At 36.6% G+C, this 16,953-nt stretch overlaps 1 protein-coding gene across 4 annotated transcripts in view; it reads right to left on the bottom strand.

The window, feature by feature from the left end:
• Positions 1-486: 486 nt before the first annotated feature.
• Positions 487-16,953, bottom strand: part of LOC137654435 (proton channel OtopLc-like) — a 156,571-nt gene continuing 140,104 nt past the window's right edge. The window contains exons 1-7 of one of the 4 annotated variants that reach the window (XM_068388053.1): positions 15,358-15,659; positions 6,757-7,007; positions 5,946-6,160; positions 4,752-5,748; positions 4,378-4,553; positions 3,187-4,227; positions 487-2,938 (exon numbers count right to left, since the gene is read on the bottom strand). In XM_068388053.1, the coding sequence (XP_068244154.1) occupies positions 2,819-2,938; positions 3,187-4,227; positions 4,378-4,553; positions 4,752-5,748; positions 5,946-6,160; positions 6,757-7,007; positions 15,358-15,365 (2,808 nt within the window). In that variant the 5' untranslated portion in view covers positions 15,366-15,659 and the 3' untranslated portion in view covers positions 487-2,818. Of the gene's footprint in view, positions 2,939-3,186; positions 4,228-4,377; positions 4,554-4,751; positions 5,749-5,945; positions 6,161-6,756; positions 7,008-14,930; positions 15,326-15,357; positions 15,660-16,953 lie in introns of those variants that run through there. The other 3 variants (XM_068388054.1, XM_068388051.1, XM_068388052.1) reach the window with 3 other exon arrangements.

Below are 16,953 nucleotides of genomic sequence, written 5' to 3'. Positions count from 1 at the left end.
GTTGATTTTGTATAATGTCTCGCTTTTGGTGAAAGAAACGACAATTTCTTGTTTCTATTTATTATGTATAGACAATAAATATTTATGTATAGCCTACATATATGTATATAATTCTAATAGAATGCATGTATGTATACATTTATGTTTATATGTATGTATATAAATATGTATGAATAAAACAATAGTAGAATAGAATTGTTATATATGAGGTGGTGTTCTCCACCCTTGTGAAACTGTATATACAAGAAATTGCTAGGAGTACCAATTAAAGAATGTGGCTAATCTTCTAATCTTCGAAGATTAGGAGTTATTTATCTTCTTTTTTTTACAGTATTGAAAAACAAAATAGTCAATCTTTCGGTCGTGTTTTCCTGATTACAGAAGCCTCTAGTGTGTGACAGTAGAAAAAGTTTGTACTTCGATAAACAATTTGCAGTGTTCTTCAGTTAATAAGATGGTTGTATCAGCTGTATAAGAAGGACGAGACGAGAGAGAGAGAGAGAGAGAGAGAGAGAGAGAGAGAGAGAGAGAGAGAGAGAGAGAGAGAGAGAGAGAGAGAGAGAGAGAGAACTTACAATAGTGATTTGTTCATTGTCATAACTGGTCTTATTCATCTTTCTTTTATCGTGACGGACAAAATGCTAAAAAGGTTAAGGAAATAATTTCTCTACTGTCTTAAACATGAATGTGAACGCTGAAACCCACTAAGGTGTTGTGAATTATGAATGTTAACCGTTTTTATTATCCTTTTCTCAGTATAATTGATTTTGGAAGATGAACTGGCTTTCAGAAGATTTTTTTTCTATGGTCTGTGTAATGTTTGAATAAGCAAAAAGGTTTAGGTGTTATTCATTTACTATGATCAAGATTTTTCCAAGATGAAATTCATTAATTATGATCAAAATTTTTCCAAGATAAAATTTTTCCAAAGTCAGTCCTTTTAAAGATTGAGCAATTGTCTTTGTTAATATAGTTATATTTATAAATGAAGAATAACATCTATTAATTACGGGCTTCTGTGATAACAAGGGCCTGTGATGGCTTTTAACCAGCTTAATCTTGAAAAAAAAAAAATGAATTTGTGATTTTTTACTAACTAGCAATAATGGTAAATGGTATTGAAAATGTTGAGACTTTCAATGTTGCCTTGAAGTAAATAAGAAATTTGGTTTTTCTAGCATACTAATGATATCTTTCGAATCTTTCATCTTCAACCATAGTTTCGATATGTTTTCTTTTTTATTCATATTCGTTCATTCTTCTGTTTCTTCCAAACATCGCTTCATTTCTATTTTATTAACTGAACTGGAAATTGTAATTTAAATAGTAAGGCCATCTTCTTTTAGTTTTTATTAAATTCTTTTATGACTACGTGAGCTATGGTTTTGAAACTATATATATCTTGTCATTCAAATGGCCAGTTTTTGTCATTGTTTATTTTATTTAATTATGATATTTACCAAGTGAACTTTCAAAGATTTATTGAAAATCTATATATCTTATTCAAATGGCCAGGTTTTGTCATTGTTTACTTTATTCAATTATAATATTTACCAAGTGAACTTTCAAAGATTTATTGAGATTCTTTTACCAATCAGTATTAACTTTGTATATGCTACTTTATTCAGTATTTATGGATATTGAAGGAATTTCTATCTTCTGAGTTATTGGAAAATTGGTAATTCTAACAATCAAGGGAATTATTCATAATAAGAAGGGCATTGACATGTATCAATATTATTTTATTTGGCTTCAGTACAACACGCTCTTGTTGGATTCAGTTGTACTTATAATTTAATTACAAATATATATAAATTTATAATATGTATATACTAAGTACAAAATGTACACACTTAATTCAATGTACCACAGCAGAGGTAATGCCCATCTATAGGGCCTAGTTGGGCCTTCTTCAGTCTATATGCATTTTCATGGAAATACTATTGAGGGTCTCGTCCATTTCCTTCAGCCGAAGGAAGAGGGTATCCAATACATGATTCTTACTTTACATATCACAATAAGAAGAGAGAGCCACGCTCCTTTCCGCCACTCATATTTTTTTAGCGTTGCTTTTTTTCCTGAACTCATTAGGGGTTATGGCGGAAGGATCGCGCAGCCTGACCAGCGTATCACACAGGGTCACGTTAATCTAACTCAGTTGTTTACATATTTTGTTTATGGCATCATATAAATTAAAAGAAGGGGTGAGCAATGAAGGAGAGGGGAGGAGGGGTGTGCTACTTCTCCATTTCCCCTTCGAAGAAAGAAGGGGGTGTGGTATACTTGTGGAACTACCCCCCTCGCACCGAACTATGTACAATGAGGTTGATCGATGACCAAACCCCCCCTAAACACCCTACATACACAATTTTGGGGGGAAAATAAAAGAGAAGGAAATCTGCACGTTCTCTTATAGTGAAAACTAAAATTGGGAGTTATTAGGAGAAATGGGTCACTCTTCGGTTTATCATCCTTCTTTCTCGTCCAAAAAAAAAAAATTCTTTTGATCTCCTGTGATTCGTGTTATTTTTTTGAAGTTTTATCTTTTTTTTCATACTAGTCTATTTCAAAGCAATGTTCATGTATCATGCTACGTTTGTTTCCAAGAATTGGGTTGAATTACTAGAGTAGTGGTGAAGAGGGATTGGGGTTGGGTGAATATGCGTTTCTATATACAGGCGCTATTATAGCGCAAACAGGGATCCACGGAGACCGCGAAGTGATAGGCAGCAGTGCCTTCCATCGCTTGCTCTGTTGAAGGACCATCTACAGGAGGGGCTCATAGGGCCGTTGGTGGTTGGCTAGTCTTCCAGTTTGATTAGTGAGTCTCTTCGGCTTCGTAGGAGGCCTTCCACATATCAGCAAGACATACAGATGAGTGGAAGCGATAGAAGAGGGCCAGAGGCAATGTCAAGTGTGAAAGTAAGGTCCACAGCTCCTGAAATAAAAAGAAAAATATTTTTTTTTTAGTTACGACTTTGTAATTATACATTCTACCTCAATATCATTTGTTTGTGATTACACATTCTACCTCAATGTCATATCAAATTTAAAGAGACTTCATCAATTCTTGTCATTGTTTAAAATATACTCAGCAGGTTGTACTGCTCATTTGAAATTTTCGGTTACCATAACTCTATTAGAATATAATAAAAGAATTGGAATTAGAATGGTACTGCAACTAACCTTGCCATAGAATTCATACATGACGGAGTTGCCTTCTTCACTCTTGATCTCAAATGTCTGCAAGAGCCACATTGCAACATTGGTAACCACCAGGAAGGTGAGGAATTCTCTGCCAGGCTTCACATGCTGTAGACTGGATGAGTTTGAGCATCGTCTCAACCCGTCACATATCATAGACGTTTGGAGGATCACTTGAGACACCTGGAGGATGGCCACAGTAACGAAAAGTCCCTGTCCGCTCTTATAGTAAGGCACCATGCTCAAAAAGGCATACAGGAAGATGCAGGGTAAGCAGACGTACAGGAGAATGTCATCTACCGAGCTTATAGCATTCTTGATGATGTCCAGCACTCGTATAGAATAGAAGGCTATGACAGCTGTAACTAACATAATTGAGAGGAGTATGACTTCGCTAATGCCATTCACATACATTCCAACTCCTAGTGTATCTTTTGAAGACGAGAAAATGAAAAAGAGAATTATAGAAATAACAGTTGCCACAGTCAACAACAACCCAGCAAAAAGACCACGGTTTGATGCGTGGCAATCAACATATATGATGAGGTTAGATGCCAAGGTTCTGCTGTTGTCTTCCTCATAAGTTAGCTCAACTGAAGGAATGTGAGTGTGGCGTTCTGTCTTGCTAAGGTTTTCCCACAGGAGAATCCAAAACCCAACCATGAGGATGTTAAATTCAATGCTGAATGGGTAGAGGTAAGGTGTTGTATAATTTATCATTGCCGAAAGTCTCGTATCCTTCTCACAGCCATAATTGATTGACCAAGCTGAGGTACCAGGTGTTGATAGTTTTTTGCCAGTGAAGTGATGGTCATCATCTTCCATTTCATCAGATTCGTCAAGACCAAAGAGAGCTTGAGCATAAGGCTCGCTTGTATCGATGAGGTCATCTTTGTGAGCTTTCTTTTTGAAAATTGCTTGAAGAGTTTCTTGTAGAATGGTGTAGACCCAGAAACAGAGTGATGCTCCAATACAATGCATTATTCCAAACTTTGATAGAACTACTCTTCTGTTGATGATCAGCTGTAAATTGAAATAAGATCTTTTTAGTTTTAAAGTTGCATATAATTGTTATACATATTTAATGTATTGTCTGATGTTTATAATCATATAAAGATACATTTTTGCATACATTTGTAACTGTTTTCTCTGCATTTATTACTTGAAACTTACATTGGAGTATTTGAAAATGAAGAAGAGCTGATAGAAGGCATAAACAGGCTGTAAAACGGACATTATAACATCTGTTGTGCAAGTGCAATCATCGAAGGCAGGGTCATCTTCTGTTAGGTACAGGATCTTTTGGCCCAATTCAAGGCCTGTATGAGTCAGGTAACCAAAGCAGAAAACTGAAAAAGGGAAATGACAACATTAGCACATAAAAAACCATACATTAAAGTAATATATTGCACAATATTTATCAATTAATCTATTTTGCTCTCCTAGAATTCCCATCTTATTCTGAAAACATGTTTTTAAGTGGAAAATTGTATTTTGCAACATGACTTTTTTCGAATTTTATATAATATTTCTGTTTTAATACTTACTGGTAGCCCCGATCTTCAAGTAAAGGGAGCCGCCGTGTCTACCAGACGTAAAACCATAGTGTTGAGGTATGGTCTTTCTAGGTTCTGGTAGATTAATGCGTAGCTGATATTGTCCATCCCCTGTTGGCTCCAGTTGAACTTGGTCATCTTTATTATCTTGCTTGGCTTTTGCTTCGTCTAATGCCCGAGATATCAGGTTAACATATCGACGGACATCAATATGGACATAAAACAGCCAAAGTAGTTGAGCAACAATAAGGTACACATTGAATCCTTCAGCTATGGCTGAATCATGACCACTGAAGGTGTCAGCCAAGTAAATTACCACACCCAGCATGACTAGGAATACTGCATACATGACACTGAAATTTTCACTGATAGTGTGAACAAACCATTCCTTTTTCTTCTCTGGCTCAGTTGGTTGGGGCTCATCAGAGTCATGAGGATCATCGCCGTGAGAAGTAATGGTGTCATTTTGACTAGGTGCTCTCTGATTGATTTGCTGACCTTCAAGAATTTTCAAATTTTTCAAACCAGCATTTGAAAATGTTCCATCAGCATTAGAAGTTAAATGCTGTGCCCCAAGATATCCTGCTGCTGGATTTGCGTAGAGGTTACCCACTTCACTGTAGATGGACTGCGCATCAGAGGGAAGGTTTGGGTAGATATGAGCAACTGGTTGGTTGGCATTTAGAGACACCATGGAGATGGATCGAGGAGCACCTGTATTTGGGATACCAGTGATTGGGGGTAAGCCATGCTGCAGATTGAGTTGTAAAACCATGCTGTTTGCACGATTTCTGCCCACAGGAATGCCTACAACTGAAGGTGCTGGTGAAGTCATGTTGGGATCAGTAGTGACCCGTGTTAGTGGTGGAGGGGAGCCCACAGGGAGAACCAGGGGCGAAGGCTCAGTGTGAGCATAGGCTGGGTTGCTCATCCCACCTGGGTTGCCAGACTTTCTTCGGGATGGAGGTGATTGTAAGTCGTCAATACCCTGTAAAACAAAATAAAATCTTTATTGATATAATTCTTATGGACTCTTTGCAAGGTTTTACGATGATTCAATTAAAATTTATTACTAATGGAAAATTGTTTTTAACTAAATAGTAAAGGTATCTGGAAAACTAGTGTTATAAGATTATGATCCATATGCTTTGATAAGGCATTATCAACTGCAGTAGGAATATCTACCTCGCTATCGGAGTCTGACGTGTAGAATTTGACGTCCGGGATTTCAGGATTCTGTGGCTGGATGGCTTGGTCGTCTGTGGAGTGAGAGGATGTGTTTACGTTATTAGCTCCAGAGTAAGTTGTATCTCTTCTATTCACTCCAATAATAGGGCCTGCGTAAGAGGAGTACTCAGAAGGTACTCCTGAGTCTGAACCGCTGTAGAGACCCTCCGAGACTAAGGGAGTAGAAATATTTACATTAATGTTTCTCTAAGTTTATTCTTCAGTCTTTTTTTAGTTTTTTTTTTTCCACTCAAAACTGTATCATGAAGTTTTTAACTTGTCAGAATAGATTTAAATATTTAATTCATCTAAAACTGGGGAAGTCTAGATTTCACTAATCATAGTATTATTATTATTATCATCACTAGCTAAGCTATAATTCATATAAAAATGGGGAAGTATAGATTTCACTAATCATGGTATCATTATTATTATTATTACTAGCTAGGCTACAACCCTAGTTGGAAAAGCTGGACGCTATAACCCCTTTAAGGGCCCGGCCAGACCAAGCGCGGCTAGCGGGGAGGTTAGCGGCAAGAGGTTCCAGCTGATAATTGAAACCTTTGGTATCTTATGTAGGTGGCCAGATAGGAGTCGCGACGCTTCCCGCGACTCCTATCTGGCCACCTACATAAGATACCTAAGGTTTCAATTATCAGCTGGAACCTCTTGCCGCTAACCTCCCCGCTAGCCGCGCTTGGTCTGGCCGAGCCCTAATGGCTCCAACAAGGATTATAGCCCAGTTATGAAAATGCTTATTGATACTTACAATGATTCTGGCCCGGGATGAAGCTGAGAATGTACTCAGAGCTGGGAGATTTTTCAAAGTGGTTGCTACTGGTGTCGCCACCAGATTTTGACGGACCGCTGAAATGAGGTGCCGCGCCTCCGAGATGCGCTTGGAGTTCAGGCGGCGCGCTCACCTTCCTTCTTCGGTGTGGGTGTGAGGGCAAGCCGTGGGATACACGACGTCGCTGCTGTTTTGGTGTGACCAGCGCACTGCCACTGGCCTCGCTCTCACTGCGGGAGGAGAAGAACGCATCGTTAAAAGTTGTTCATGCGGAGTTTTTTTTTTTGATTTGTCAGGAGTTTTAATTACAGTCTGTCATTTGGTTTTCAATGCAATGTCGTATGGATTTATATTTCCTATTGAGATTTGTCTCGCCATTTATGAAGAGAATCCTGAGAGTTATTGTATTATATTTTCCTTATTAATAGAAATACATAAGTGTTGTATTGCTTGAATATTAAGGTATGGATATGAAAATAAGTATTCTTGTAATAATGGTAAAGTATCATGTTTGGTAACAAGGATATTTGAGATACCAGTCATTTCTATTTTCTTTTTTTAATTCAAGAATCAAAGGTATCTATTTAGAAAATAGGTTAAGATCGCGAGGTATATGACACCTAGTTTAAGCGTGGGTGAAATGCCAGAGAGAGAGAGAGAGAGAGAGAGAGAGAGAGAGAGAGAGAGAGAGATTTACAAAAAGGTAAATATAGTCGACGACCTTTAGTGACCCCTGCCAAGGCTGACCACTCGACAATAATGAGGTTCAACTTTTACGCTAGGTACTTGGTGTGTCACACGGTGCTACTTGACGAATTGGAAATGACATATCGGCTTAAGATCTGAACTGGATTGAACTTTTTAAGGTGAACGAGATACTCATTGTAACTACATTTAAAGTCGGTCATACGATGGATAGATATTAACTGGCGAACTGCCACTAGTATGGCATCAGTGATTCTGCTTTCAATGTTGTCCAATTTTAGGTTAACTTTTTTTTTCTTTTTTGAATTCTGCTTTTTTTAATAAATTTCTAGTCATTTTTAAAATACCAACAAAAATCTAAGTTGAAGAAGTTATGATAAAGATAAGATGTGTTTTAGCAATATAAGATATAATAATCAATCACTATTAGGTATTCAGCCTAATAGCTTTCATCCAAGCATTTAAATTTACTTTTGAGTGGATTTGTTTTTATGTAAAACGAGAGACCCAATTATTTTAGAGCCTTCTCAACGGGAAAATATATCTCATCCTTATCAGTAAGAGTGTCTATTCCTTGAAAGGAGTCTGATGGTTATCCAAGTCGCTACAGAAATATTCTGTAAGGAGATAAAATCTCCTTTGCTGTTATATATCATTATAGTCTTCAGTCCTACTTACACCTGTCTTAAATGTCAGGGTCATAACGAATCCCTAATTCTTCCAAAGAGATTGTGTTGGACTCTCTCTCTCTCTCTCTCTCTCTCTCTCTCTCTCTCTCTCTCTCTCTCTCATTTATACTCCCTGACACTAAATTAGCTGAAGACAGGCATTCTTCAGTTTCAAAGCTCTCTCTCTCTCTCTCTCTCTCTCTCTCTCTCTCTCTCTCAAGTTTCATCTTGACACGGTACGGATTGCAAGAAGTTTGACAAGTGCTTCCAATATGAGTGATATGACATGATTTCGTCATCACCATAAAATAAACCCTTACACTGATGTTCTTGTCAAATGCTGAGACTAAATAGATTTTAAATGAATTAAAGCTTGAGTTCTGAGCTTGAATTAAACTTAATTCTTTGTAACATGTAAATATGACCATAAAGGGAGGGTAGATGGTATAAAAACATGTAATCGATACCTATGAACACAGTCGCCTTAAGCAAATACTACTCATTTAGTAATAGTATTATTCTCTCTCTCTCTCTCTCTCTCTCTCTCTCTCTCTCTCTCACACACACACAAGGAAGTTAGGCAATATCCCGATTTCGCTATTCCGTTCAGCTGTGAGTTTATTCTTCCGTCATGAAATTCTTATTTCGGGTTCTAGAGAAAAAAAAATCCACATGTTGACCTTCAGATGGGCGGGTGGCTATTGCGGTTAAAGATAATATTTTTTTTGTATGGTGTTGAAAGGTACTGTAATGGCCTGAACTATTCTATCAGGAGACCAGAAAGTATGTAAAACTGATTTCCTTGTCCTGCTTCGCTTTTGTTAGTTCTGGTACAGAGAGATTACTCGAGTGGTATATGTGGATGAGATCATGATGAGGGGTAGATGGAGATGGTTTGGGCATGCTCTTCGCACTCCCCAAGAGAGATTAGTTCACCGAAAGTTCAGCTGGGCTCCACAAGGCACTAGAAGAGTTGGATGACCAAGGACTACGTGGCTGAGGACTATGAAGCGTAAAGTAGGAGATGATGAATGGAGAAGTATTGAAATAAAAGCTCAAGATGTAGACGACTGGCGAAATCTAACCGAGGCCCTTTGCGTCAATAGGCGTAGGAGGAGATGATGATGACAGTAAAGGCTTAAAGGCTTTAAAATCTATTTTGCTTTTATTTCGATTTTGATGGCATTGGTGGAATACCAAATCACCCCCCAAAATTTTTTTTATATATATTTATATTATATATATATATATATATATATTATATATATATGTAATATATATATATATATATGTATATATATATATATATATATATATTATATATATATATATATATGTAATATATATATATATATATATATGCATACATATATATTGTGGCGTAAATTCCGGCGGCAAACAAACGTATGATTCATCGTCCTTTTAATATGAAAGAAAAAAAAACTGGGCCTTTGAAAATTTTCCAGTCCACTGAATCCAGCCACCCCTTATATAAACCCTGAGCCTACACTTGTAACATTCCAGAGCCTCATAAAAAAAGGGAATAACATAAAGGTTATCGCTTAAATAAAGGTCAGAGGTGACACTTAGTATACAGCTAGAGAGAGAGACATCTAGATAAAGAGAGAGAGAGAGAGAATTGGTACGTAAAAACCAGTTTAGCGTAATGCCATGTAGCTTAATAACACTTAGCACCTTGCTTTAGGTGTTCCCCCCTTTTTTTTTTTATCTCGTAATGACACGTAACGGTATCCGAGATTAAGCGCATTATTAATTTCATCCTTGAAAATTTTTTATTTTTATGTGATAGCCACTGCCGGCTATGACAGCATATCGTTGCTTTGTCTACCGAAGGAGTTAGAGAGAGAGAGAGAGAGAGAGAGAGAGAGAGAGAGAGAGAGATCCCTTTGTCATCATGCCTCGATGAGCTAGATCGCTTGGTTTGAAATTCGCAACGTGTGACGATCGAGATTTGGAAAAAAGGAGAATCAGCTGTGACACGTTTTATGAAAAGAAATAAATAATATTGATTATCGTTATATTGTAGTTTATTTTGGATTTTTGAAATGTGTAATTTAAGGTAAATAAGACCGCAAATATGGTTGATTTAATTGAATTGACTATTGTTATTATTATTATTATTATTATTATTATTATTATTATTATTATTATTATCATTATTATTATTACTTGTTAAGCTACAACCCTGGTTGGAAAAGCAGGATGCTATAAGCCCAAGGGCTCCAACAGGGGAAAATAGCCCTGTGAGGAATAGAAAAAAGGTAAATAAGATATTTTAAGAAGAGTATCAACATTAAAATAAATATCTTCTATATAAACTATAAAAGAAGGTTGGGATGGGTATTTGAAGAGACTGCTAAAAATGAATTATCATTTAGGACTTGAAATGGGTAGGTGAGTCATTTGACTACCAGTAGTCATTTGCACTGATTACATAAGCATTTCCCTTCCAGGAAATGTAATTGAATTGGATTAACTTTTTTATATAATGACTTTATTCAATTCATATTTCATTAATCCCCTACGTAAAGTCTTTGTCACTTTTTGGTTTATGACCTTCAGGATATCCAAGAATCCGACGAGCGGTTATACCAACTAGAGTGGGCCAAAGCTATGCCCACACCCAATTTTGACCTTTAGATATAAATTCTTTGACGGTCGCTTCGTTTCAAAAATGATCGTTTGCAAAGCTGGTCACATCCATGCCAAGTGACTAGATGCAGAGAGGATGCTGAACGATCAATTGTGCTAAGAGCCTGAAGAAAACTGATCTCGTTCTGCATTCTATTATTTTCAGAAAGTTATTTTGGTCTTCTCGAATGGGTGAAATATGATGATGTTTACATAACTCCTGAAATTGATCTTCTATACGGAGGGAGCAGGAAGCTTTAAGAGATATGGCTATCACCACACCCAATGTACGAAGGAGAAGTACGGGGGAAAAAAAGTAGACCCGCCCAGCTGACGGCCACACAAGACTGGATCCTACAGACTTGTCCTCTCCTAAATTGAACGGTGGAGATTGACCAGCTTGTTATGTTTCACCGCGTCAGTGTTAAGTGATTATAGCATGATCGACTTTGATTATTTAAGTATAAAATAAAATCAAACGTTGCGGAAGGCTGCGAAATCATTCTACCTTTCTGCTATGAAACACGAGACCCCAAAAACATAAGCAACACCTCCCCCCCCCCTACTATAACCCTATCCACCCCCTACCTCCCTCCATTGGACCCTCCCCAAAAACCAGCTCTCAGACGCGGTCGGGGAAGTTCCCGAGTTAGTTTTTCATTGTAGGCGCTATGAGAAAAACAATTAATGACATTCAGGTTGGGAGCCAAATAAGAAGTTTTACGCTCGGCCCGTGTCTTGTGTATCCATGCTGCTGCTGCTGGTTCGCCAGCTTTACCTAACAATTCTTGTACTGGGCCCGTGATTAGAAATGGCCGGAGGGTATTAAACTTGACTCCGGGTAAAATGCTTTGGTGGACAATGGATGGCTTGTTTTACACACACACACATACACACACTATATATATATATATATATATATATATATATATATATATATACACATGTGTGTATATATGTATATACATATATATGTGCTTGAATGTATGTTTTTATAATATATATCTGTATATATACACTGTATAGCATGTTTGCGTTTTGAGCACACGATACAAAATTGAACCAATACTGAATATTTGAGTCAGAAGACTACATTTTGCGCCAGTGAACATAATATACATAATTATATATTTTAATCAGAAGACAGGGGAGTATATAGAATAAGAAATATAGTTGCAGATAACCAATAAATTCTCGCCTAGCCGTTATAGGTCGGCCCAGAAGCAAGAGTAGTCTGCAACTGTAAACACTGAGAGGCTGGGTTGATGTTGTGTTGTCGAAGGGAAGCCACGAGTTGGTGGGATCTCGTGGGGCCGCAGGATGATTCTGCAACATCTTGGGTGACTCTTAAATCAGACCGATTTCGTTTGCGTACTTGGAAAACTTTGAATGGGCGCTAGTTATTTTAGAGTTTTCTTATGTATGAAATTTAGTTTTTTCAGTGATATATGTTTTGGAAAATTAGGTTTTTCAGTGATGTATGTTTTGGAAAATTAGGTTTTTCAGTGATATATGTTTTGGAAAATTAGGTTTTTCAGTGATATATGTTATGGAAAATTAGTTTTTTTCAGTGATATAAGTTTTGGAAAATTAGGTTTTTCTGTGATATATGTTTTGGAAAATTAGGTTTTTCAGTGATATATGTTTTGGAAAATTAGGTTTTTCAGAGATATATGTTTTGGAAAATTAGGGTTTTCAGTGATATAAGTTTTGGCTTAGGGTGTAATTGGTTATTATTTTAGTTAGACAGAAGTAAATAGATGCAAGTTTGATAGTTATCAGAAAGGAATTAAGATCAAAATAAGAGTTATGTATAAAATTCAGGTTTTTCAGTGATTTATGTTTTGGCTTAAGGTGTAATTGGTCATTGCTTTGGCTTAATGTGTAATTGGTCATTATTTTAGATTAGATATAAGTAAATAGATTCAAGTTTGGTTGAAAGTAACCAGCAAGGAAGGTCAATATACGAGGTTCATCGTATTGGTTGTTTTTAAGAGATAGAGTTATGATTCCCCATTCCGTGAGGAACAATTTATTTCGTGGAGAGAGAGAGAGAGAGAGAGAGAGAGAGAGAGAGAGAGAGAGAGATGGACTTCACGTTTATCTACGTAATTATAATGAACGAAAGGTCAATTTCGTAACTGAGATTCTAACCTCCAAACTTTGTTAGCTATTTCCGCCAAGGAAGAAATGTGTACCGGCAAGAATGGCAATTTATCGGCATCCGTGAAGGAATCTTTTTTAATAACTTTATTTATTTTGATTCGTCATAGTCTCGACCTCGCCATCTTTAGATTTTCGTTCCTAAGGAAACTTTACTTTGGATAGAAGAGAGAAATTTTACTTTGGATAGAAGAGAGAAATTTTACTTTGGATAGAAGAGAGAAATTTTACTTTGAATGGGAGAGAAATTTTACTTTGGGTGGAAGAGAGAAATTTTACTTTGAATGGAAGATAGCAATTGAGAAAGAAGTAAATCATCGAAGCAGATATCCAGTGATAGTTGTTGAAATCATGTTTTTTTTTCCAGATACTGAACAAATTGTAGATTATTATCTGACGAAAAAGACTTCCGCTATTTTTGTAAATGTCAAAAATAATTAGAAAAAAGAATTAGTTTCCAACAAAAAGACATCAGGGAATAACAGATCATTGGCTTATAACATCTTGCTTTTCCAACTAGGGTTGTAGCTTAGGTAGTAATAATAATAATAATAATAATTATAATAATAATAATAATAATAATAATAATAATAATAGTAATAATAATGATGATGATGATGATGCAGCATAATCTGATAGGTATGATTATTCTTATTGTGATTTTAGAACGGGAATATTAAGAAACGATCTGACGACTATTGTACAAAAAAAGAGGCTTGAGATCTTCAGCTGTGGAGTCGGAGGCGAAGGTGAAATCTCTTGACATCCGGGACACGAGAGATGGAGGCTGTTGCTACATTTGGAAAAGCGGGTTTCGAGGTAAATTGACTTAAGGGGATTATTTCGTGTGCTGTGTCCCTGATTGCAATGGTCGGGAAGTTAAAGTGATGGTGATAATTGTTAAGGATTCTTAATTGATAATGTTATAAAAATGAAATATTAAGAATTATGGAGTAAATAAGTACAATGCCCTGCTTTGTTATGATGTGTAATCTATGAATATACACATATTTTACTAGATATTTTACCGCACGTGTTATATCAATCGGGAATTTAAGTGATGTTGATAATTGTTAACGAGTGCTAATTAATAATGCTATGAAAATGAAATATTGAATATGGTGCGACTATGTACAATGCCCTGCTTCCTTATTATGATATGCAACTATATATATATATATATATATATATATATATATATATATTACAGTTTCTTACGTCGTATATAATTGTGGAACCTTCTTAGCAATATTAACAATTTCGATCTTTAAATCTGAACGCTATGAGTATGAAACACGGTAATGAAAATGAAAGAGCACTCAGAGAAAAAGATGGAGAATATGCCATTAGCAAGGGAGTGGCACGAAATGGCAATTGCTCAGAGGCCCTAACCCGAGGAAACTAGGACTCCTAGGACTCCCCCGCCCTTTGGAGGACAACTGGTAGTTCACAAGACCAGCTAAAGGTCGCGTTGAACTTCTGGCAAGTCTGCCCCAGCTTGGGCCGGGCCTGCCTGTTGCGTATTCGCCTATAGAGAGGGATTTCTTGTGTGTGTGTGTGTGTGTTTTTTTTCTCGGCTTTGTTAAATATATTTACCAGTTATGCTAATATTTTTAGTACGTTTTTAAATATCGAGAGTGTTTTTTTAGTCAAGGTTGAATAATATTAGTTGTATTTCTTTTTAGATTTTAAAATTGATTCGATGGATGGATTGTAAGTGGAGTTTTGCTGAATTCTAAAGGAAGCGCATTTTATATATATATATATATATATATACCGAGAGAGAGAGAGAGAGAGAGAGAGAGAGAGAGAGAGAGAGATTCAAGAAATACTATTCTCGTTTGTGATTTTATATTTAAACTTTGTGTTGCCAAAATCGTAGGAGGCAAATTGAAGTTGAAAATAAGCTAAACCGTCCAACAGATGAGAGGAAAAGTAAGTGGGTTAAATTGACTTTTAACTCACCTAATACTGCTGAGGACTAGACGAATAGGGATGCTAATTGAAGAAGTCATGGCACTAATCCACAATTAGAAAATTTTCTTTGTCTGTTAAAAACTCTCTTACGCTTTACAAATGGTCCAGAGTTAATCCAAAAATTCGGTCGTGCCGTCATGAGGTCGGCCGTTAGTTGGATGGTTGATTCCACGGTCTGATTGCCATGGTTGGAAAACACTTTATTAGAATCACTTAATTATACTCATCCACTTTGTATTAGTATTGAGTCGTCACTGTTTATATGATTATCTTAAAAAGAGCTCGGAGAGGTGGAATCTCCGTTTTCTTGTACAGACACTTAAAAGAGGTGATAATAACACATTCACACACACACACTAAGAATAGTCTCTAGTTCCAGAACGTGACACAAAACACTGGATAAAAGACTAATTACCAAATCATTAACGGCGAGGTGATGGTGTAGATGCTTGTGAAAAATCCCCAATAATTGGTCCTTGTTGTCTTGAGCTATATCCACTGGACAAAACTCGTACTGAACACGTGTATATCTCTGTTCGCCTCTCTACAGCAGCATATAATTCCTCACAAGCGGCTGTCAAAGACTTAGACTTAGTGCTGGAACTCCCCGCAGCTGCGTCTGTGCCCTTCGTGGCTTCCAGACCAAGTGAACAGAAAGGTCTGTCGGGTCTGGCGGCACCAAACGGCAGGATCTTCGTCCTTGGCAGGGAGGGGTTCACTCGCAATGGATTCTTCGTGTGGTGGTGGAACTACTTTAACTCGAGCTAACTCCAAACCCCGCCTCCCGGTTCGCTTGGGGAGTCCCCGATCTTGGGCTTACTTACACACACATCAGCCATTTCGGATATTCTGTTTCGTTGCCCGATTGATTATTGCGCAACGTAAACATTCCCGAATGAGGGCAGTGGTCAACTCTTCTCTAGGAATGGCAGTCTCATTCAAGTCGTCATCTACGGTCGTTATAGTTGAGTACTTTTATTGAATTCTGTTAATAATACGATGCAAATGATGTCTTGGACGCGAATTCATAATGGGTAAGATCTTCATCTTCATGAAAAAAAAAATAAGGTATTCATAGATTGTAATTTCCAAATTGAATAACATCTTGGACCACTGATATATTAAAAAAAATTCTTAATGTCCAAATTTCAAAAATTTATCATCAAATACAAAATGTGTAAGATCTTCATTTTAATGAGCGAAATAAAGGTATTCGCAGATTCTAATATCCAAATTGAATAACATCTTGCAATACTGATATATTCGAGAATTTTCTTCATAATTATCGCCCAAATACCATCAAATACCAAGTCTCCATTGCAGTCCCAAAGGCAAGGCCACTCAAGGAATTTACAGTCCACTTTTTATAAGGATATCAAAGGTCCTCTCTTAAGTAACATTTGGACTTCTTGCAGCAGTAGGGAAGCTCAGGGGAAAAAAAAATTGTAAAAAAAGTCGATCAACTTTAACCACATTTCTACGAAAACTCGTGAGTGAACGAAGTCCCAGTAACTCCTGGAAGATGACATACTACTATTTTTCTGGAAGCATTCGAACATCCTACCCAACCGATTATACAGTTGTGTTACATAGTCCTTCTTAGATTATGTAAAGAGGATCTTGTTGGGTAGGGGGAGCTAAGCGATATGATACGGAAGGAAATTATGAAAATGATTAAAAATGCTGAGAGAAATTCTTAGAAATAGATTCTTGGTATTTCTCGACAATGTTGTCGAAATTTGTAGTTTGCGTATCCTGTTAGCTTGAAAAGAAGAAGCATTTGGGAGTTCATTATTCACTGGTAATGAAATACGGAAATATGGATGGAGATATTAATGAGAACATATATTTAGCACTCCTTATTGCAAACTCACCCCTCACCCACCACACGAAAATGAAATATATATATGTATATACTGTATACATATAAATATATATATATATATATATATATACAAATATGTGTATAAATAGTGTATATGTACTGTATATACATACAAACATATATATA

Source organism: Palaemon carinicauda, chromosome 15, assembly GCF_036898095.1.
Source record: "Palaemon carinicauda isolate YSFRI2023 chromosome 15, ASM3689809v2, whole genome shotgun sequence".
In the NCBI taxonomy this organism is placed as follows: Eukaryota; Metazoa; Arthropoda; class Malacostraca; order Decapoda; family Palaemonidae; genus Palaemon; species Palaemon carinicauda.
This window is presented reverse-complemented; position numbering and strand designations above follow the sequence as displayed.